The following is a 24553-nucleotide window of genomic DNA, read 5'->3' on the forward strand; positions in this document are numbered from 1 at the left end:
AAAAACTCTTTCTTGCACAATAAATATCCCTCGGAGTAGCTTCTTGCAGCAGCTAACCCTTCTTGCACCTTAATATAAATGTGATATGCTTGTCGAACTACTAATTATGCACCTGTACTCAGCGCCGTACAAGGGGAGACATTTTTTAATGCTTGTTTTAATTTTTATTTTAACTTTCCTTGCTAGTAGCAGTTATGGGAAAGCAAAGTAAATATCGCGGTAAATAGAGTTTAAGGTGGAGAAACATATGTGAATCGTAATATCCAAACTGCAGACACTACAGAAAAAGAGATAAGTTTTATTGAGTACGAAATGCGTACACGATACTTACCAACTGAGTCTCATAATGCAGATACCGAATTGACAAAATTGTCATTCCACTATACCCCTTATATATTTGTTAACCATTCCAATCGGTTAGTTTGAAGGTTAGCGCAGGAGAAAAAATACTCGTCTCGTAAAATGAGTCATCCCATCTTCCAATGAGGGATTCTCAGGGTGTAAATAAATTATAACGGAATTGGGAAGAATTTAGGAAAGCTTATCACCTGACCATCTAGCTGTAGGGAAGAATGCTCAAAGAAGATAGGGATACGATAGCCAGTCTTCGAACGGGAAAACTGAAAGTACGGTGTACGATGAGGTACACAGCCATGGAGTTTTGTTGTGTGTTAAAGGGAAGTGCCAGATGGGTGTGTACGACAAGCGAAGACGGCTAAGAGGATGGGCGTCACACGTGAAGATATCTCTCCCTCTCTCTCTTATTCCCGGGGCGGGATAGTTGGTCGGAAGCAAGTGGACATGACGGGGTGTCGGAGGAGGAGTACAAACCTCCCGCACCAATTTTTTTCCTTCCGTCTTCCCTTCACCATCTCACCACCGCCCACTTTTCTTCCGTCCGGGAGGGGACAAAAATGGCAAAGGGCAACCCACCGGCCAGCCTCCAGCCTGGACGGAAAGAAAGCGAATGCCGTTCCCACAACATCACCCCGGTATTATTTATTTGACTTTTTTTCCGCTCATCCATCCACGATGCTTTAACTTTACCGGTAATGGAGCTAGCACACTCCCCATCCACCTACCTTCGGCTGGATGAAATAAAACTCAGCCGCCGTCCATGTCCATGGGTGAGAAAAAATAAAAAGAACACAACTTCGCGGCAGCGAAGTGGAAATATCGAGGAGAAACTTTCTTTGGTGCGTTGGATGTACGGAGCTCAATTGTTTCATGGATGACATTTAGGGGGAGAAAGGGTAATGAAATATTGGCTCAACGATTTGTTTGCCCTCGAGTGACTTGGGCGATATTAATATTTGTCGCGAAAATAGCTGTCCCAAGGGGCTACGATTTCTACTTGAAGAGCAATTTAACAGGTGGGCTGATTATTAAAAGAGCACATGATAACACCTATATAATATTGTCAATATGAAGAGATAATTATCCATTTTGATATTTTTGTCCGAGTATTAATGGCGTAATTTGAAAAAAAAGAAATCTGGTATCTTTTTATATTTTGGGCCGTAGAATCTCAAAATATTAGATGGAAGGATACATAGATATTCGTCTTTATTTTGGGGGGCGAAATTGAAAATATGGATTATCTTCTACCGCCCAATACCTCGTCACACATTTACAATGTTAAACTTAAAGATAAATTACACAATTTGTACATAAACAGCAATAAAATTAATGCATATAATATCCTTGGATTAACATACAGCAACATTTTAGGGATACATTAGTTGCCTAGTTAATTAATAACGGTTAGGATAGAAAACAAGTGATAATATTTCCTTTATGTGATGAGGACACTTAACAAGTACTATGCAATAACGCATCATAAAACATGAATACTCCCAAAGCATTATTTTACTTGATTAAGTCACTCTTTTATGCCTTCATTGAATAGAACAAGTTGCATTTTTTTATATCCAAAGAAATTACTAAAAAGGAAAAAATAAACATTTGATTAATATAGTGTTGCGATTTAAGTGTAAAATCAAACTTAAAATTCATTTAATTATGACTCTTAGATGTCTCAAATAACAATTATGTGCTACAATTGAAATGCTAGAAACGATTCTACTCAAAAATTAAACTTCATTTAATCATTGCATATTACACATAGGGATCAAATGATTAGCCTTAGCTTAGCCAAAAACTCAGCCAAAATATTACTTAAACACAACAGTAATAACTTACTAATTTGGTCTTTATAGAATCATTAGATGCTAATATTATTTTTGAGTTGAATTTGCTTAAATATTATGCGAAAGGTGAACGGAAAGGATGATGTGATTTCCGCATCCCCCAAAACTGATTAAATATGAAATATAAACCATTTCTTAAGTAAAACAAGTTTGTTACAAAACGGCACCGACGACTGAATAAAATTCCGATATTAAAATGATTGATACCAACATGCACTAATTACGGAGATATAGTTTAACCTTTCGAACGAGTTATGATGACCCTAAACGCAAAATGTGGTCATTTAAGATACGGAATAGAAAGTTACAACTGAGCAAAAATGAAATGACTACAGCTCAAGTCAATTTCAAGTTTCACTAAGATGTGCCGAAGATTCTTGTGGGCGGGGTCAGAGAGAAGGTTGGGTTACGGATAACGGCCGAACTTCCGAAGATGTTACCCCGCTCCTCCGGATACTGAGTGGGGTGAGAAGTGGAAGGGTAGCCACAAGGAAAGTGCAAGCGAGATACTTCTCGGGGCATTATTCCTTCGAAAGGGTTTTCGGATCATATAAAAGGAGAAGGCATCGTCCTCCAAAATCACACTCACTCCTCGAGCCTTCGAACAGTGTACACCTCCTCCGGATCAAGCAAGGATACGATGAAGGCCTTCGTAAGTACTACCTACGGCTCTCCTCCCTTTGAAAATTTTAGAACCCATTAGTTACATTGAAGAGGGCATTAGAACTCTCACGGCCCATTATCAGTGGTGCCAACGAATAGTCCATTGACTAAAAACATGAGTCTTGTAAACTTTTCAAGTAATTGAAAGCAACATTTCCATTTAAAATGAAAAGGAGAGGTAATTGGGCGAAGGTAAAATTTTCATCCGGAAGTTGATGTCCGGTGAACGAGATAAACGTTCTCCGTAAATGTCTTTGAAACCTGTAGGATACATCAATATTGATTCGCTCGCTCCAAAGGACTACTAAATCTCTCTCTCTCTCTCTCTCCAAAATTCAAGAGCTCAATATCGTTCACCTTTCGAGTGTGACTCGTCTTCATAATAGCCTTCCCGATGGACGACTTGTCCTCTGAATAGAATGGCATATTGGCTCGGCGCCGATTTCGGGTCGGGGCGCAATTGCGGAAACTAATACGCACCGTCATTTCGTCCACAGATTTTAGTTGTCCTCTTGGCGGCAGTGGCCGTGGCGAAGGATGTCGCAAACGAGCAGTCGCAGAGGAAGGACAAGAGAGGCATCATTGGAAGCGGAGGGATCGGTGGCCTGGGTGGGATCGGCGGGGACATCGGGGGCATTGGCATAGGACACGGCGGAGGTGGACTGCTCAACGGGATCGGGGGTGGTTACGGCGGCGGCAGTTACGGTGGAGGCTATGGATACGGTGTGGGAAGTGGCATCGGGGGCGGGATCGGGAATGGCATCGGAATCGGGGGTGGTGGTTTCGGTATCGGCGGCGGGAAAGGATTCGGGAGTGGCATTGGAATCGGGGGTGGTGGATTCGGTATCGGCGGCGGGAAAGGATTCGGGAGTGGCATTGGAATCGGGGGTGGTGGAATCGGGAGTGGAATCGGAATCGGGAGTGGAATCGGAAATGGCTTTGGAATCGGAAGCGGCATCGGCGGTGGTGCGTTCGGAGGTGGGTTCGGAGGTGGATTTGGCGGAGGAGCCGCTGCACCCGCCGTCCAAACGGTGACCGTCAGCCGTCCCGTCCCAGTTCCTCACCCTGTCCCAGTCCCAGTTAGCCGACCCGTCCCCGTTCCCGTTCCTCAGCCGTACGCCGTCTCCGTGCCTAGGCCCTACCCCGTGTCCGTCCCGCATCCAGTCCCCGTTCAAGTCGATAGACCCGTCCCAGTTGCTGTTCCCAGGCCTTACCCGGTTTCCGTTCCGCACCCAGTTCCGGTGGCCGTCCCCAGGCCGTATCCCGTCTCCGTTCCCCACCCCGTCCCCGTCTCAGTTCCTAGGCCAGTGCCCGTCCCCGTCCCTCAGCCAGTACCCGTGCCCACACCCGTCCTCGTCAACGGTGGCGTATCAGGTGGAATTTCTTCCGGAGGGTTCGGAGGCTCATCCTTGATTGGCGCTGGAAGCATCGGTTCCATCGGATACGGAGGAGGATTCGCCTCTGGAGGTGGACTCGGGTATGGAAGCGGAATCGGTTACGGAGGCGGAGCCGGTTATGGCAGCGGAATCGGTTATGGCAGCGGAATCGGTTATGGAAGCGGAATCGGTTATGGAAGCGGAATCGGTTATGGAAGCGGAATCGGTTATGGAAGCGGAAGTGGTTATGGAAGCGGAAGCGGTTATGGAGGCGGAATCGGTTATGGAAGCGGAGTCAGTTATGGAAGCGGAAGCAGCTTCGGAAGCGGAATCGGGATTGGAGGCGGATATGGGGGCAAACTCGGAGCGGGCAGCATCGGAGCTGGATCCATAGGAGGAGGCGCCATTGGAGGATCTTTCGCGGGCGGTGCCATCAAGGACTACGGAGTCGGCGGAATCTCTGGCTCTTACAAGCAAGGCGGTGGCAAGTGGTAACCAGTACTCGCCAACAAGCCCTGCAAACCTGCCCTACCGTCGTCTTTCTGGTTCATCAGTATTTACAAGACTGCACTGATGCGATCGTTTTAGCACTTTTGTTCACATACAGCTTTCCTAACAAGTGCCGTGCCAAAATGTCGCTCACCACAAACCATTGTATACATTTTTTAGAAATTAAATAAAAATATAAAACCTATTATCACTTTTCTTATACATTTCCTTAAATGAATCCTTTGCCTGCCTTCCTCCATCCAAATAATATTGGACTCGAACCCTTTTTCTCCTATAATAGGATATTTTCGTTCCCTACTCATAACGTATCCTGATACAATTCATGGTATTGTGTGGTTTTCGAGCATCTATAACCACACATCAGCTAAATACTCACTAAAGCCTACGAACTTTTCCTCACCAAAATCAAAATCGAAGATTCCCTCGATTGGATTCATTTGGGAGATAAGAAAAATTAACCATGCATACCCTACTGGTAAAACTATATATTCCGTGCTCTCAAAAATGGAGGTTTTTATTCGGATTCTTCTTTTTGTAAAGTACTACGAATCAGTGGATGATTCTGAAAACAATTCTTTCTGATTATAGACGTACCGTCACCATACAAAGTAAACGCGGATATTATACGTAGATACGCTATAATTACTTAAATAATACACGTAATATTAAGTTTATATTTCTTAGATGCTAATTCATTACAACCCATGTCTAGGAAAGGGGTGTAACTTTGAAATCATTTAGCAACCGCTCCGTGGTTTTCATAACTTTTAATGAAGTAGGATTTCTATTCGTCGCTCTGCAATGACAAAATCGATCAATTCCCTTAGCATACACAACATATATGAGTTTTCTGTAAAATTAGCATCCTAAAAAATTCGCTGGCGGTTAATCAAAAACAAAGTTTGGGAAATTTCGCCTTGAAAGCTTAAAAAATGAAATAATACTATTTTTGAATGGGAAATATGGCATGTAGTGCTACTCCAAAAATAGGATCTTAAGTATGTTCAAAATATGCGATGTCAAGGATGCAACTAAAATCATATTCGTTAAAATTATTTTGCATTGAAATGAAATATATTCATGGCGAACGAATTTGTAAAGTAAAATTATCGTTGATATATGTATCAAATCCCAGAAGTCCGCTTGCATTGATGCGGAACTTATATCCTGGGCATGAAGTGTAATTTGAATTAATTACCGAGAGAGCCCAGGTTTAAATCCTGGAGGCCAGAAATTCACTGGCATCCCGATCCCTAATTGGCGTGTTTTTTTGAGAGCACTTTGAGTGAGTATGACGTCCGTCGGTTGGGACGTTAAACTGCGGACCCCTTGGGACCTTTCGAAACGAGTAGGCTAATAACGACGCCGGGTTTTTTTTCACAAATATTAATTTCCCCTTCATCCGTAATGGCGGAAATAACCTTAGCTGTTGCCTGCCTCCCATAATAACTCCTACTTACTACTTGAACTAATGACCTCGAAGATAGATGTTTAGTACATATAAAAGAATTTAAACGCTTGCGTGCATTCATTGTTGAAAAAACCGTGAGATGCTGAGGATTGAAAACACTGATTTTATCATTATGCATTATGGATCATGTCTTTCGCTTATTCTTCGTTATAATTAACAATAGAGATACCTATGGACTGGCAAATATCAACTAAAACGTCTATTCACCATGTCTTCGCTGAAATTGCGGTGGAAAATTAATTATTAATCGACTTGAAAATTATTTGAAAAAATGGGAAATATCGCTAAACACATTTTTGCCAAATAAAATTTTTTATTAGCTTGTATATATGTTTTTGGGGTGGTTATGCTTGCAACTCCGAAATTATACCATTTGGCCTGTTTATATTTAGTTGGTAGGGGTAGATATTTCTTTCGTTACTGGCAGGAAATTTACGGTATCAAAACACAGTAACAGCAATTCCATTTAAGACTGGCAGAATTTTCAATGAATTGGACATCAGAGGATATGAATATGATTGCTTGTATTATATTTGAATGAAATTATCAAATTATTGCTTGGTTTCACCATTTCCAATTTTCATAAAATTTCTCTCAATCTTTTTCCTGCCTTAAAGTATCTTTCACTCCAACTCTGAAAAAATAACTCTAAAAAAATATGAATCCCAATTTTTCCCTGCAAACTACTGAAACTTTTGCTCAAGAATTGGAGGAAATGTGACTGCGCGTCGATGTCAACTGCCACTGTGACGAAAGAATTGACCAACCTTCAAATAATGTAATTAATTATATGCTGCATGAGTAACTCGTTTCCTGAGCACGTCTACAATTCCTTCACTTTGAATTAGGGGCAACTGAATATTTGACGCTCTCCACAGGCATATATAATAGCTGAGTAACTGGTCCACAAGGTGAGACTGAAGAAAAATGATTGAAATATATGGCAAAATTTTCGGATACGATACGAAACTTAGCCGACTTGTAACTGTAACTCAATCAGCAGCTGACAGCATTCGGCCTTTTGCCTAATGCCGGTGTGCTGATATTATTTTATTCCAATTAAAGTATGGTAAATTTATACAAAATCATTTTTTGCATAATTTTGCTTCGTTAAAAACCGGTGTCGGTAGTTATCAGACTCTTTCTTATAAAATTTTGGTAGACAATTGTATAGTTGGGTAAAGCTGTAATTCATCAGTTAAATATCACATTTTGGCATAATAACGAGTTTTTTAGTAACTTGTTTCTCGGTAATTTACCTTGATAAGTTTTCTTCTTGTTATGCTATTTTATTTGAAAAATACAAAACCATTTGAGATTGATGGGATTCCTTACTTCAACCTACCGTGTTTCCTCTTTCGATATAACTTGCCTGTGAATCAACCAATCCTTGTTCATTCTACTTACAACTCCGTTTGGTAGCCGCTACTCTTAGATTTTAACAAAACCTAAACCTCTCCAATTTACATTGTTTTTATGAAAACACAATGCCATTTTTCCAATGATTTTGTAAAAACAATTCTATTTAAAATCTAATAAGACGCTAAAAAATTATAATATACGCTGTATACATTTTACATAATAAAATATCGATAATTAGGTTTTAATCGCAATATATTCATTGCTAGAAGACGGCAACAATTCATCTGCAATACTTTCGGGGTTATATAAATTAAGCGATGTTTTTCACATAATGCCTTTCTTTTTCCATGCAAGATAACCGAAAAGGACGATATTACATTTGCAACTGAATAATAAAGGTGAATTTCCCATTCAGCTTCAGTTTAAAAAATCACGGCTTTATTCTATCAGTGCCAAGTTGGCTAGGTTTCGTATACTGTCAATTCAAAGTTGTGAAAGCCACGGAGCAGTAGCTAAATGATTTCAAAGTTACACCCCTTTCCTAGACATGGGTTATTTATACATATATTTCATTTCAATGCAAAATAATTTTAACGAATATGATTTTAGTTGCATCCTTGACATCGCATATTTTGAACATACTTAAGATCCTATTTTTGGAGTAGCACTACATGCCATATTTCCCATTCAAAAATAGTATTATTTCATTTTTTAAGCTTTCAAGGCGAAATTTCCCAAACTTTGTTTTTGATTAACCGCCAGCGAATTTTTTAGGATGCTAATTTTACAGAAAACTCATATATGTTGTGTATGCTAAGGGAATTGATCGATTTTGTCATTGCAGAGCGACGAATAGAAATCCTACTTCATTAAAAGTTATGAAAACCACGGAGCGGTTGCTAAATGATTTCAAAGTTACACCCCTTTCCTAGACATGGGTTGTAATGAATTAGCATCTAAGAAATATAAACTTAATATTACGTGTATTATTTAAGTAATTATAGCGTATCTACGTATAATATCCGCGTTTACTTTGTATGGTGACGGTACGTCTATAATCAGAAAGAATTGTTTTCAGAATCATCCACTGATTCGTAGTACTTTACAAAAAGAAGAATCCGAATAAAAACCTCCATTTTTGAGAGCACGGAATATATAGTTTTACCAGTAGGGTATGCATGGTTAATTTTTCTTATCTCCCAAATGAATCCAATCGAGGGAATCTTCGATTTTGATTTTGGTGAGGAAAAGTTCGTAGGCTTTAGTGAGTATTTAGCTGATGTGTGGTTATAGATGCTCGAAAACCACACAATACCATGAATTGTATCAGGATACGTTATGAGTAGGGAACGAAAATATCCTATTATAGGAGAAAAAGGGTTCGAGTCCAATATTATTTGGATGGAGGAAGGCAGGCAAAGGATTCATTTAAGGAAATGTATAAGAAAAGTGATAATAGGTTTTATATTTTTATTTAATTTCTAAAAAATGTATACAATGGTTTGTGGTGAGCGACATTTTGGCACGGCACTTGTTAGGAAAGCTGTATGTGAACAAAAGTGCTAAAACGATCGCATCAGTGCAGTCTTGTAAATACTGATGAACCAGAAAGACGACGGTAGGGCAGGTTTGCAGGGCTTGTTGGCGAGTACTGGTTACCACTTGCCACCGCCTTGCTTGTAAGAGCCAGAGATTCCGCCGACTCCGTAGTCCTTGATGGCACCGCCCGCGAAAGATCCTCCAATGGCGCCTCCTCCTATGGATCCAGCTCCGATGCTGCCCGCTCCGAGTTTGCCCCCATATCCGCCTCCAATCCCGATTCCGCTTCCGAAGCTGCTTCCGCTTCCATAACTGACTCCGCTTCCATAACCGATTCCGCCTCCATAACCGCTTCCGCTTCCATAACCACTTCCGCTTCCATAACCGATTCCGCTTCCATAACCGATTCCGCTTCCATAACCGATTCCGCTTCCATAACCGATTCCGCTGCCATAACCGATTCCGCTGCCATAACCGGCTCCGCCTCCGTAACCGATTCCGCTTCCATACCCGAGTCCACCTCCAGAGGCGAATCCTCCTCCGTATCCGATGGAACCGATGCTTCCAGCGCCAATCAAGGATGAGCCTCCGAACCCTCCGGAAGAAATTCCACCTGATACGCCACCGTTGACGAGGACGGGTGTGGGCACGGGTACTGGCTGAGGGACGGGGACGGGCACTGGCCTAGGAACTGAGACGGGGACGGGGTGGGGAACGGAGACGGGATACGGCCTGGGGACGGCCACCGGAACTGGGTGCGGAACGGAAACCGGGTAAGGCCTGGGAACAGCAACTGGGACGGGTCTATCGACTTGAACGGGGACTGGATGCGGGACGGACACGGGGTAGGGCCTAGGCACGGAGACGGCGTACGGCTGAGGAACGGGAACGGGGACGGGTCGGCTAACTGGGACTGGGACAGGGTGAGGAACTGGGACGGGACGGCTGACGGTCACCGTTTGGACGGCGGGTGCAGCGGCTCCTCCGCCAAATCCACCTCCGAACCCACCTCCGAACGCACCACCGCCGATGCCGCTTCCGATTCCAAAGCCATTTCCGATTCCACTCCCGATTCCGATTCCACTCCCGATTCCACCACCCCCGATTCCAATGCCACTCCCGAATCCTTTCCCGCCGCCGATACCGAATCCACCACCCCCGATTCCAATGCCACTCCCGAATCCTTTCCCGCCGCCGATACCGAAACCACCACCCCCGATTCCGATGCCATTCCCGATCCCGCCCCCGATGCCACTTCCCACACCGTATCCATAGCCTCCACCGTAACTGCCGCCGCCGTAACCACCCCCGATCCCGTTGAGCAGTCCACCTCCGCCGTGTCCTATGCCAATGCCCCCGATGTCCCCGCCGATCCCACCCAGGCCACCGATCCCTCCGCTTCCAATGATGCCTCTCTTGTCCTTCCTCTGCGACTGCTCGTTTGCGACATCCTTCGCCACGGCCACTGCCGCCAAGAGGACAACTAAAATCTGTGGACGAAATGACGGTGCGTATTAGTTTCCGCAATTGCGCCCCGACCCGAAATCGGCGCCGAGCCAATATGCCATTCTATTCAGAGGACAAGTCGTCCATCGGGAAGGCTATTATGAAGACGAGTCACACTCGAAAGGTGAACGATATTGAGCTCTTGAATTTTGGAGAGAGAGAGAGAGAGAGATTTAGTAGTCCTTTGGAGCGAGCGAATCAATATTGATGTATCCTACAGGTTTCAAAGACATTTACGGAGAACGTTTATCTCGTTCACCGGACATCAACTTCCGGATGAAAATTTTACCTTCGCCCAATTACCTCTCCTTTTCATTTTAAATGGAAATGTTGCTTTCAATTACTTGAAAAGTTTACAAGACTCATGTTTTTAGTCAATGGACTATTCGTTGGCACCACTGATAATGGGCCGTGAGAGTTCTAATGCCCTCTTCAATGTAACTAATGGGTTCTAAAATTTTCAAAGGGAGGAGAGCCGTAGGTAGTACTTACGAAGGCCTTCATCGTATCCTTGCTTGATCCGGAGGAGGTGTACACTGTTCGAAGGCTCGAGGAGTGAGTGTGATTTTGGAGGACGATGCCTTCTCCTTTTATATGATCCGAAAACCCTTTCGAAGGAATATTGCTCCGAGGAGTATCTCGCTTGCACTTTCTTTTCGTTAACCTTTCCACTTCTCATCCCACTCATTTTTTGAAGGAGCGGGGTAACATCTTCGGAAGTTCACTTTCTTCCCCTATCCGTAACTCGTTCCTCTCTTTGTCCCGCCCTATAAGTTTCAGCTCTACATTTTGAAAGTCGTGCTTACTTTTTATTACACTATTTTTTATTAATTTTTGGTAGGTCGATTTAATTTTTTGATCTGTTTCTTCCATTTGCAGATTTGTAGCAAGATAATTTTTTTATGCCGTAGTCCGTGTCGTGTAAGTTTTTTTTTCGATTCATTTCGCATTTAGGTGCCATGGCCGTAATCCTTTTAGTTATTTTTCGTATAAATATGTTTTACATGTATATATAAATATATATATGTATATATATATAATGTATAAGAAGTTAGCATCAATTACCAAAAACAAAAACACAGAAACACAAATAAAGAACAGGAACTCACTAGGTATCGAATTCTCCAGGAAGAGCAGGCTGAACTTAATCTGACAGAACCTGTTTTGTCCTGTTCTTCCTTGAGAAAAGTGGCATGGACCACCGAAAATTTGAAACCTAGTGATTTTCTTTTCTTTTTTAGTGTGTTTCTTTGTTTTTGTCTTTTTCCGCTTGATAACTTCATTTACATTGATATTAACGTTGGTGAGACTTGCACAAAAGTGTTTATATATAGATAAATATATGTATTATGAGTTAACATATGTAAAAATTAAATGCCATAAGATGACGAAAAATTCCCTAGAATGGTGTTTGATTTTCCATAGTAAAATAACATGAGATTATTAAAAATACCTATTATTTCAATATTTATTATCAAAATCATACCGAAACCCATCCAGCAACGTACATAAATATGGGTGTATAGAGTTGCATATTATAATTTTTGCGTAAATGGTTTTTTTTCGGATAGTGGGAATGGATACTTTTTCTGTGACTATTCCGTGTGCTTTGGTTGGCGTTTCATTGTTAAATAAAAGAAACTAAGCTGAAATGTTGGTCTTGTAGAATTAGCCAGAAATATGGAGATGTGCATAAAAAGCTATACATGGCTTTGAATAATGAAATAAACGTTTTTAAGTTGTTCGATTTGATTGTATAAAATGGCTTGACCCATTTTTACTCAATATTTGTAGTTATACTTCAATCATTTGTATATGGATCGATTAGTTGAATTGTCTCTTTGTTGTGCTGGAAGGAGCTATTTTTGCACTACTGTTGTGAGAGAATTTTGTTTGTATTTATCCAACCGAGATACGAGGTGCAGAAACATGTCTTATAACTGACTGTGTCGTTCAACTGTATGTGGTGCAGAATCATTCATTTTTACTGACGTTGTCCATATTTCCCCTTTCCAATCTCAATTGCAAAGAATTTTTTTGTTTACATTGAAGAAAATTTATTCTCATAGCGGTTATATTTGGCTTACTTGCCGTGGCTGTTTGGTATGTTAAAGGCGGATATCAATAGTTATATATTATTTTGGCAACTAGAAGAAATTGTAAAATCAACGGACCACATTTCCCAGGAGAGACTGTCCTCTTTTTTGAAATGTGTGCAAGGTTCGCATGGGAGGAAATTTACATCCCAGTTTGTTGGATTTATCAGTTTTTTCGTTAATATTTATTCCAAATATCTTGTGCTGTATCCGTCGTGATGCAACGTCTGTATAAAAAGTATCGGGAAAAATTTCGAAAAAGTAGTTTTACTTCAGATTGCTTTAATTCCTCAAAATTCTTCAAAGTACATCCCTTGAGCGTCAACAAACTTTCGCCTGCGGCTTTTTCATGAAGGCTTCCTGGTAAGCAGATTCTAGAAGATCCATGGTGGTGTTATTTGAGGGAGGATTTCACTTTTGGGAATAGGAAATAGTCTGCTAGTGCCCAGTCGGGCTCTAAGGAGGTTGGAAAATCGTGGTGATGTCATTGCAGGTCTTCGCAGGTAGATAATCAACTCTTCGTCGTCCGTCAAGACTTTCGAGACGAGTTGAGCGCAGATATTTCGCAATGCCAAATTTTCAGTGATAATGGTGCGCACTATCATTCTATCAATGCCAATACGATCTGCTATGATGCGAGTTATTAACTGACGGTATGAATTCAGCACTTCACGCACAAGTTGCATGTTGTAGTCGATTCTTGACGCCGATGGTCGTCCAGCGCGGGGCTCGTCCTCCACACCCTCTCGACCATCTTTAAAGAGCTTGTGTCACTTAAAAACGGCAGATTGTAACAAGCTTTCATCCATGAACACTTGGCAAATATTGCCGAACGTCTCCGTACCCGATTTTTCCACTCCCACACAAAATTTGATAGCGTACCGCTTTTCAATCGTTCGCTGCAGTTTGCGATTGCACAAGTCACTCGACAGGGGTTCACTGAAAAAAACGATCTAGGCTGAGCTAACGCTCGAGAGCGATTGGCACTTGGCGCGTGTCGATAGTCGGACCCCTCGCCACCGATCCTGCTCACTGCGACATACAGTCACATAGGGAAAAAAATATTTCTGATACTCTTTGTCCGTACCATGTACATATCATATAGTCAAATTATTCATTAAACTTTGATATTTAGTTTCGGTATGTCCTGCTAGTTGTGAATTGTCCAAACTTACTCCTCATTTCAGGTATAATCATCAGGAAAAGTCATCGTTTCAAATGGTGGGAGTTATGATTGAAAAATTAAAAAAGCAGCTTATATTTTCCAATGTACTGAAGTAAAACTTTCATATAATGGAGATAAATTTGGTGACGCACCTCCAGCTAAGTATAATTAAGCTATCAATCTTTTACAAGGTCTGTCCCAAAGGTAGTGGGATTTATTTTTTCCCGGATAGATGGACGGTCGGCGGTTTTTCCAGCCTGGATAGGGAGGGGAAAGTCTCAGGAAAGGCTGGATACCGGTGGTAGTTGGCTCCCAGCCTTTGCGGATTGCGGATCGTTTGCGAAACCTCTCCAAAGTGACCTCGTCACGCTCCGTCGCGAATCGGTTATTAGAACAGCCCTACGCTATCAAATTTTGTTTGAATCCGGGCAAAAAGACACTTGACATACTCAAGGGTCCTTATGTTAATAATGTAATGGGTAGATCATGTGTTTTTCAGTGGCACAAGTTTTTTCGGGAGGGTAGAGAAAGTGTTGAAGACGCTCTATGTTCACAACGCCCTTCGACCTCAAAAAGAGAATTAAATCTTGAATTTGTGAAGGCATTGTTGAACAGGGATCGTAGATTAAGTGCTCGCATTCTTTCTGATGTACTTGGCATCCCTAAAAGTGATTTGGTACTTGTGACCGAAAAAATGGGCTTGAGAAAGGTGAGTGCGAAGTTGGTACTGCGAGTGCTCTCGGACGAAAAAAAGGAGACTCGTACTCGAATCTGTTAAGAGCTTCTCGAGCTTTTTAGTGAGGGACCAATTTTTTTAAATTATGCCCCACTTGAATTTTTTCTCTTCCTCCGCCTCAAATCAGTGCTGGAAGGACGTCACCGTGTCTCGGTGGAAGCGTTACAACATATCGTGACGATGAAGCTAGCAGTATTCCAGGCACCTTCTTCCTGAAGTCGTACGAGGCGACAAAAACCAAATGACAGTGGTGTATGGACGCACAAGGCTGCTGCTTCGAAGAATTTTGAGTGAATATATCAATCCTGGCAAAGCATTTTTTTAACCGACTCAGTCCTACTACTTTTGGGGCAGACCTTGTAAACTATAAACAATTACATGACTAAAAATAGTAACCAGTATAGATTGTAAAAAGTCTTTCACTTTTTATTTTTAGGGAATTTTCTGAATGTCTTTGCAAATATTGATCAAGTAGTTCATTTGAAGCCCATAGGCGGGAATTATAAAAGAATGTTGTGACCATTTTTACCTCCAGCGACTTTGTAAATTGAAACGGCTTTGTAAACTCCTCCGTCGTAGTGGAGAAATTCAAGAAATGTTTGTAATATTTCAAAAATGTTTGTTTTGTGACGTTGTGTAGTTATGTTGAAATTACATGGCTTATCCTTGGGTGTCTATGAGTCAATGGGATATAATACTCACAGTTCGTGCAGCAGAGCTTACAGAAAAGTCTTTTCGTCGCTCAGTTTTCAAATTCCTTTCCTAAAATAAGCAAACTCAAAACACTTGTCTTGGTTTGCTATTTTCTTTAATTACTCACATTAAAAACGACTTCGATGTGTAGTCAATAAATATATTTTTGGCCAACAAGCTGTGAAGAATTCGAATAACCCAAAGTAATAACTCTTCCAGTTTTCCTCGATTCTAGATAATTTTAAAAGTAAGCTAAATAATGCATTCTGACCTCACGCCTAGGCTTGAAAGCTAAAAGTTTAGCATAATTAAGCTTGGGCCCACTTTCGCGAGAGAAACTGTTCGGGTATAAGATTCTGAGTGCATAGGATTGAATTACTCAATTATTGGAAAGTTCTCTTTCAAAGAAATTGTCATGTAAATGTATGTGCAGCTCCTGTCCTGTGACGTAGAACGGTCGTTATTTGTTATGAGACATTAATTACTGACCTCCCAACAACCCTAATGAAAAAGAATTTCAGATTTCCCTTTTGACGAACTGTAATGTCAACAGAGGTATAACTGAACTGATAAAGAGTGACGGGATGACAGTGTAGCTTCTTGGTGAAAACGAATGTATATCATTGTATTTATTTCCAAGAGTTATAATCCCATTATTATCTTTCTGGAACTTACTTGTAAATAAAATAAGCTTCGAAATATCTTTGAGTTGTCATAAATAATCACATATTGGATTTCAAACGTACACACTGATTTTCAAGTGCTCCCAAAAATCTTATTCTTTAGCTTGTGAAAGCAACTATTAAAAATAGGAATAGAGAAAGTGATAAAATCAAATTTCTTTTTTGCTAAAGTAAATTATTTTTTTGAGACTGTTGCTACTTTTTAGCGACATTTTTTTGATATATTTTTGTTATTATTTTAGGAAAAAACAGGAGACTTTTTTTGTTCTTTCAAGTCATCTCAGTCTCATGGAGTTTCATTTTGGAAAGTTTTCGCGGAAAAAATATCTCCACACAAAAGACCCTTAACCTTATTTTGATTTATGAGATAACATTAATGACAAAATCAAAAGGTATAATATTCAAAATTTATAAAACACGTTACTTCTTTGAATGCGATCAAGTCCAAATATGAACTACTTTAGGGTGTAAAAAAATAATGGATATACGAGGGTCATCCGGAAAGTAGTACCCGTTCGTGCCGCATGAAGTGCTGACGACGCGAGTAGCCGCTGGACGAGGTCAGATAGCTTCAGTGGCTTGTCTGCCTTCTCTGAGCCAAGTTGCGTGACGCTAGCATTGCCTGTGTTGTTTCTGTGATTGTTTACAATGTTTAAAAAAATTGAGAACGCCGCCAGTTGTGAAGTGAGGGCAGTGATTAAATTCCTCAATGCAAGAAACGTTCGCCCATGTGATATTCATCGCCAATTAAAGGAGGTGTATGGAGACAATGTAATGGACGAGTCGTCTGTTCGGCGGTGGTGTCGCAACTTCAACATGGGGAGGGGGAACACACACGACGATGAGCGTTCGGGGAGACCGTCTGTCATTACAGACCAACTGGTGAGCTCAGTTGACGAATTCGTGAGGAACGATCGGCGCGTCACAATTGATGACATCTGTGAGCATTTTCCCAATGTTTCTCGAACAATTGTTCATGAAATTGTTAAACACCATCTGCATTATGCAAAAATTTGTGCAAGATGGGTCCCTCGCGTATCTCAATGAGCTGGCGGCGAAGGACTATGCAGCAGGAATACAGAAACTTGTCACACGTTATGACAAATGCCTTAATTTGCTTGGAGATTATGTTGAGAAGTAGTTTAAAGTATCCTCTTTCAGATAAAATTTTTTATGTTTGTTAATATTTACTTTTGTGTCTTTATTTCACGAACGGGTACTACTTTCCGGATGACCCTCGTAGTATATGCAATAGTAAGTGATAGCCTCATAATTTACTTGCCTATTGTGTCTGATAAAAATTAAGTGCTCTTTTTCTGAGTAAGAGATTACAATATTTTGGTTTAAATATTAGTTGGAGGAGAGAAATGGATTTTACGAGAAATACAAAGAATGGTCGGGCAAGTGAATGCATCAAATACCAAGAGACAATGGATTGCTGAAAGCGTTAATAATGGAAGAAAAATTGGAAGGCGAAGCAAAGGGAGGGAAAGACATTTAGGATGTACTTAAGGGAGGTAGTAAGTATGCAGAGCTACAGAATTTGTCACTGTTGTACATTTGTATGTATAAAGGGGCCTTAGGGCTTTTTGTGAAAGTTAGAGGGGGATTACAACTATAGTAGTGTGCAGTGTCAGAGCCCGTCAAAAACCTATCGCAAGCAGATAGACTACTGTTAGTAATAGCAGTCACGGTGTGCTAAATGACTTAAGCGGAGGGATGGCGACTTCGCACGGAATATTGTATCCAACGATGGCGTCACCGCACGCTAGATTATGCCTATCCCAAATTCGTATTTTAAATATCGATTGCCTTTAAACTGTGTTTTAAATTGAACACAATTATTATCATTCAGTTTTGGTACTATTGGCAAATGAAAGGGGAATGTATGAAACAATAAAGAGGTCTAATGAACTGAATAATATCAAATAAACATTATCGACCTATACTCCTCAGAATTAAGGATTTTATTTGTAAAAATCATGCAAACTTTTCTCAGACAATCTGGCCCACATCAAATACATTTTTGCCACTAAATCGGTTACAAAACGCTAAATTTAATATAACCAATCTCTTATTAAATAAAGTATAAGTTAAGAGAGCATCATGTCCAAAAAGGCTAATAGTAATAACCACATCAATTATTTAATAATTTAGCATGGACCAAAGAAGTCTATAGATAGAAAAATATTGAACAGTTTAAGTCCCTGTATAGCTGTTGTTTTAATACGTTCAACAAATCTTGTACACTATTTTTTGATTTGATTTTGTGGAAAGTGTTATCTTTGGATATTACGAGTATGTTGTATACTTCCGTAATTGGAAAGATCTTACTTACCGTAGCACATACTCAATGTTTTTTCTGTGTAAAAATAGAATTCAATTCAATTCCTAATTGCTAAAGGAGTTGATACACATATTTTGACATGCAGCTTCCTCTGTTACAATCTGATAGATTTGAATAACACCGTGCTAGAAGACATAATCAAAACACAATCCCAGCAGAATAACAGATAACACTGTGTAGCATATAAGTAAATAACTTACGTGTAGGTTTGTAAGAAAATGTGAATGGGCAGAAATGTTGAAATGAGTTCTCATTACAGCATTGCAATTATATTCATATTATTAATAACGAAATTGGCGTGATGACAAGCTGGTGCCCAGAATACGATGACCTAGTAAAAAACTCGAAAAGTCGGCAGCAATGGAGACGCTAACCCGGTGGAATACCTGAGAGGATTTCACTCAACAGTCGATTATCATTCTAAAGGAGCTTCGCGAATGAAAAGCACAACTCATACATCCAAAAACGTTTCAAATTAGTCGTAAATCTTCTTCAGAACTATATTTTCAACACATTCACATCCAAAAAATATTAAGGTCACTAAATGGAAACGATAAATGCGTGATACATTAAAAAGTACGAAAAACTGCAACTGCGATATCATTTTAGTACATAATATGGAAATGTGTGTATCGATCCATTACCTCATATTTTATACTTTGCTAAAAGTATAAAATTGGTTGAAGTTTATGTATTATATTGATTAAGTGTAATTCATTGTATGTGGCTGGAATTATGAGGTATGTAAAGCTCTAAAGAAGATTTACAATTTGTGTTTTATATTGCCCAAATCCATCAAAAACTAACTCATAGTTGGCAGAATTAAAGTAGTATTCACGTACTCTAACCCAAGTAAGTGCTGTTCTTGAAAATGTGGTGGACATCAACTGGTAGACATTTTCTTAATGCGTAAGATGAACTTAGTAGGTAGTGGAGCTTACCTTTCTTTGCTTTTTTATTTGAAAAACTAAAGTTGATTCTAATTATTATTAATCATTAGTCGGAGGGGATAGCGATAGATGAAAAACAATTTAATTGTTTGTACATTTTTATTGAATAAAAAGTTGACATTGGATTTGCGCTTAGGACATATGACCACACAAATTCTATGTATTCTATAAACCTTCAAGAAAACAGAACAAGTATTTTTAGGCCATGATTATAATAACGTCTTTGTTATAACGACTATCATAAAAACAACGGGATGAATATTTTTTTCAATTCTGATCACCACTTTCCACTGCCGTACTTATAGGCACCGGTAATTCCTCCCACGTTGTGATCCTTGATAATGGCCCCTGTCGTCCCACCAATAGCCCCGCCGTACCCGCTACCGTATCCGCCACCGTATCCGCCGCCGAATCCACTGCCGAATCCTCCGCCGTATCCGCCTCCATATCCACCGCCGTATCCGTAACTTCCAGCGTACCCAGCTGAGCCCAGGCTGCCGCCACCAATGAGGGATGATCCACCGATAAGGCCATTAGTTCCTCCAATGCCACCCAAACCAAAACCACCAATCGACCCAGATGAGATTCCGAAGGAGGAACCAGAAGCGTAACCAGAGGAAATTCCACCGGAAACTCCGGAGATGCCACCGTTAACAACGACGGGAGTAGGGACTGGAACTGGGTGAGGGACTGGGACTGCGACGGGCCTTGGGACGGAAACGGGAACTGGATGAGGGACGGAAACGGGGTAAGGTCTTGGGACCGACACTGGGACTGGGTGTGGAACGGAAACCGGGTAAGGCCTGGGAACGGAAACGGGGACAGGTCTATCGACTTGAACGGGGACTGGGTGCGGGACGGACACGGGGTAGGGCCTAGGCACGGACACAGCGTATGGTTGAGGAACAGGTACGGGCACAGGCCGGTTGACCGTAACGGGCACAGGAATAGGTTGTGGTACAGGAACGGGGCGGTTTACAGTTACCGTCTGTACCGATGGAGCGACTGCCGCAGCGCCACCTACGAATCCACCGTTGTACAGTCCGCCGCCGACGCCGATACCGCTTCCAACTCCAATACCGCTTCCGACTCCGATACCGCTTCCGAGTGAATAACCACTTCCGATACCGAATCCATTTCCAACTCCGAAACCGCTTCCGACTCCAATACCGCTGCCGAGTCCATAACCGCTTCCGAGTCCATAACCGCTTCCGAGTCCATAACCGCCTCCGATGCTTCCCAGTTGAAGCCCGCTGCCCAATCCATAGCCTCCCGCGTAACCTCCACCGTACCCGTATGATCCTCCGTACGATCCTCCCAAGCCACCGTGTCCGATGCCAATACCGCCGGCAACACCACCTATGCTACCTATTCCATTAATTCCCCCTATACCTCCGGATCCAATGATTCCTCTCTTTTCCTTCTTTTGCGATTCGTTCGCGACATCCTTCGCGACAACCACCGCCGCCAGGAAGGCTAAAAAGATCTGCAAAGAAGAAAATCAAATATTTTATTTGCTGGGCTCTCTTATTTGATATTCCATGGTTCAACAAAAATTGAACGTAAAAAAGTCAATGGACTGCATTGTCATAATTTCAGTACCGCGTAAATAGGAGCAAAGAGGGGAAAAGAATAATAACCTATGATGATCGCTGGAGTGATGACACACCAAAACATTATATACATATATATATATATATATATATATATATGTATATATATATATATATATATAATATTTTTTTATGTGTGTGTGTATACTCGTATATGACAGATAATGTGAGGAAAGACAAGGTATACAGAAGAGCAGAAGAAGATAGGACCATATGGAGAACTCTACGGCAAAGAAGAAATAGATGGAATGGGCACATATTGAGACACAATGGATTAAATACGAATATCTATAGAAGGAAAGATTCCACGAGGAAGACCAAGAGATATGTACATAGGACAGACAAATGAAGAAGGACGTAAAACAGAGAAGGTATCAGGGATTGAGGGAATTGACATTGAATAGAGTAGATTGGAGGGCTGCAGTAAACCACTCCTAGGGGTGGTTTACTGCTGCCCACTCCTTGAAATACTGATTAATTAATATATATATATATATATATATATATATAAATTATATATATATATATATATATATATATATATATATATATATAAAATTCCAAAAAAGTTTACAATTAAGATTTTATATATGAAAATATTGTTGGTAGTAGATTCTTAATCAAATCTCTAAATTTCAGGAACATGGAGTAACCAAAGAACCATAAAGGTTTTCCCTGTGCAGGGGTGGAAAAATGAAATTGAGCAGCACTTTCCACCCATCATGAAGTCTCTGAAATAGATATCGTAGACTTAAGTGACGTAATTGTTAGGTACTCACAAAGGCTTTCATCGTATCCTTGCTTGTACAGGAGTAGATGTGAACTGGTCGTTGACTGAAGGAGTGAGTGTGATGTTGTGGGAAGATACTCCTCCCTTTTATATCGGTCGAAAACCCCTAGCAAGGCAGTATTGTCATATAGAGAATCTTAATTCCACTTTCCACATCGTCCTGGGCCATCCCCCTGCCCCTCACAGGTTCCGTGGGGTTGAGGCAGAAGGGGGGGGGGCAAACACATCTTCGCAAATTCTCTTTCGACCACACGGCGGCCTGCCTCGCCCGTGATCTTAGCCCCCGCCCATCCTACGCTACAAAGTTCCCGTCATAAGTTTTACTCCCCAAGAGAAAGAGAGAGTCTGGTAAATGCCTCTTGAATGTGTAACATTGGATGTGCCCTCGTTGGTATCCTTTCTCTCTGGTGCGTCACCGTTTTACGTGGCCCCATGAACGCTCTTGAATGTGGCTGGTTAGAAAAAATGTTATCAATTTTAGTGCAAGCACAGATAAACATGAGTTTTATTTTATTTACACTGAGATGCTAGGGAAACATCTCTTCTTTCACTTTTAATCTTTTTCACTTTCCATTTTACATAAGATAATATATCTTAGAAGAAAATACTTCGTCATGAGCTGCGTATAATGACTGCCACTTTTATAATTAATAGTTAAACTTGAGATATATCTTGTGAGAGACTATGTCGACATTAAAATACCACAGAAACGTGCTTTATTACTATGAAAAATATATTTTGAACCTCTACTGGATGTTTGACATCGACTTTATTACAGCATGATAATTGCCGGGGATCGGATGGTACGGTGGCTAACGTACTGACTTCCCACCGAGAGGGCCCGGGCTCCAATCCTGGAGGTGACAGATATGTTTCTGTGTTATCTTGATCCCTACTTGAGGTGCTCTGTGGAGAGCACTTTGAGTGAGTACGACGTCCGTCGGATGGGACGTTTAACTGCGGACCCCTTAGAGAGCCTTTCGATAAGAGTAGGCTAATGCCGGCGCCGGGTTTCTCTCCAATATTACTTTCCCATCCATCTATAATGGAGCAAATGGCCTTAGACGTCGGTCGTCTCCCCTAAAACTACGACTACTATAGTTGCCTGATCTTTTCTCGGTTCGGTGCCACTTAAGAAATTTACCTCTTCTTACTTGTCTTCGATATGTATATATTAATGATAGAATGCATTATTATATAACAATGGTTCAGTAGTGTTCGTTTAATATAAAACAAGGAATAAATACACGATATTCGTGAACTACTGGTCGTAAGGAATACAATGAAGTGAGAATATGAAGCTAAAGACTCGTATACTTGTTGCACGGAATCAAGTTTCTCTTGCCTAATGAACAATCAGATGAAAATTTCCGTCGTACTGGAAATAGATATTCTTGGAAAAAATGCTTTCCATTATTGGCAGATATTGTTTAAATACTCTGAAACTATAATAAAACTTAACATGTTTTAGAAATGCTAACTTTAATGGTTTTAAAACGGTGAGAAACATTTATACAAATTTTCATTACAATAACACTTTCAACTCTGTTGAGGTAAAAGAGTAAAGTTTTATTCAATCAAGTTTCATGTATATGAGTAAATATACTTATCAAGGTAATGACCTCTTAATACCTAGATAGAGCATAACATTTCGATGTTGTAGAAAATTTCTATAGTTTAATTCTTATTTTGACTGTTTAGAAATATAATTCTGTGCATCATTAATTCAGATTAATATTATAAAAATCTTTTTGACTCCATTACTAATTTTGAGCTCATGTTTTTAGAAGTGTTCAGTTTTGTTAGAGGATTAAACAAAAGTCATTGCGGAGGTATGAATTAAATCATTTAAAATTAATTACTCTAATGATTGAAACTTGCCAGGCATTAGTTCTATACCGATGCTGCTAAACCCTTGTGGTTCATTGCTAGCTGTTATGTTTTCGATTTCTTTCGACTAAATTAATTGCAAGATAAATTAATGTATCAAGAATGATTTCAGATCCGACCCATGTAAGTATTTAAGGTTGATAAATGGGAAAGTAAAATCTGTGCCAGGTAAACTGACTGAAAAAACTGGTGGAACGGATTTTTAAGGACTAATTTAGAGATTTGCCTCTCTTGGCATTTAAGGACACTTAACGAATTCAAGTGTATTCCTTGATATGAATTGACGATTTCCATTAATACGCTTCTAGGGAGGGGATGAGGTAGAGTGAAGCGGGAAGGCGGGCTAGGTTCCGTTTCTCGTTTTCCATTCCCCTCGGCCAGAGACGCCCTTTGGTCCGTCCGACCTCTACGAGAGGCTCGACCCCTCGCTCTCCCTTTCATTTCTTGTTCCCGTTGAGCAGAGCATCTCTTTAAGCACTCCATTCACTAACCCTTCCCTCCCTTCCCCGATATCATCCACTGTTCCGAGAGTCGCGAGAGAGCCATCTAACTCCACCTCTTCCACCAATTGGGTACTTGAGTAAAGTTTTTATTCGAGTCCCATCTCATCGTCATTCTTCAATGAGGATGTACTAAGTGTCATTCTTACTTTTCGTTCTACTTTGGTGAAGGCGTCATCCGAGCTCACCATTCCGGAAATCCCTCCTGCTAACCTCGATTTACCCGCATTTTTATGACCCTCTGCTCTTTAGCAAAGAAAGAGAAGGCGTATGTATTTTTAAGTGTGGTATATCTAGGATGGTTTTATTGCAGAGTTTTAGTAGATTCCATTGATTGAAGTTCCCCGAATGATGTAGGAACCGAATTTCTCCACATTTGCTTAAAGGTTCCTATCAGTAAGTCTTGACATTTAAAAGAGGAAAACTACGTAATTTAGTGATATTTGAGCTTTT

The 24553-nt window shown here is 40.7% G+C and overlaps 2 protein-coding genes across 2 annotated transcripts; one reads left to right on the forward strand and one right to left on the reverse strand.

Moving 5' to 3' along the window:
- Positions 1-914: 914 nt before the first annotated feature.
- LOC139688127 (uncharacterized) lies at positions 915-4744 on the forward strand. Its single transcript, XM_071585555.1, has 2 exons — positions 915-992; positions 3371-4744. Exons 1-2 carry the CDS (start codon positions 915-917, stop codon positions 4742-4744), a joined length of 1452 nt encoding a protein of 483 aa, XP_071441656.1.
- A 4503-nt stretch (positions 4745-9247) lies between these two features.
- LOC139688129 (uncharacterized) lies at positions 9248-24291 on the reverse strand. The gene is made up of 4 exons (XM_071585556.1): positions 24250-24291; positions 20373-20793; positions 19668-19790; positions 9248-10140 (listed from the first exon to the last, which is right to left on the reverse strand). The coding sequence occupies exons 1-4, from the start codon at positions 24289-24291 to the stop codon at positions 9248-9250; spliced, it is 1479 nt and encodes a 492-aa protein (XP_071441657.1).
- Between the last annotated feature and the right edge of the window lie 262 nt (positions 24292-24553).

Source organism: Hetaerina americana, unplaced genomic scaffold, assembly GCF_022747635.1.
Source record: "Hetaerina americana unplaced genomic scaffold, ioHetAmer1.1.p SCAF_2, whole genome shotgun sequence".
Lineage (NCBI taxonomy): Eukaryota > Metazoa > Arthropoda > Insecta > Odonata > Calopterygidae > Hetaerina > Hetaerina americana.

Coding starts and splice junctions, on each gene's coding strand:
- LOC139688127 (XM_071585555.1), top strand. CDS start 915: ATGGCAAAGGGCAACCCACCGGCCAGCCTCCAGCCTGGACGGAAAGAA. Junction 993..3,370: donor GTTCCCACAACATCACCCCG/GTATTATTTATT, acceptor TTTCGTCCACAG/ATTTTAGTTGTCCTCTTGGC.
- LOC139688129 (XM_071585556.1), bottom strand. CDS start 24,291: ATGGTGAGCTCGGATGACGCCTTCACCAAAGTAGAACGAAAA. Junction 20,794..24,249: donor TCACCAAAGTAGAACGAAAA/GTAAGAATGACA, acceptor TCTTCTTTGCAG/ATCTTTTTAGCCTTCCTGGC. Junction 10,141..19,667: donor CGGGTACGGCGGGGCTATTG/GTGGGACGACAG, acceptor GTGCGTTCGGAG/GTGGGTTCGGAGGTGGATTT.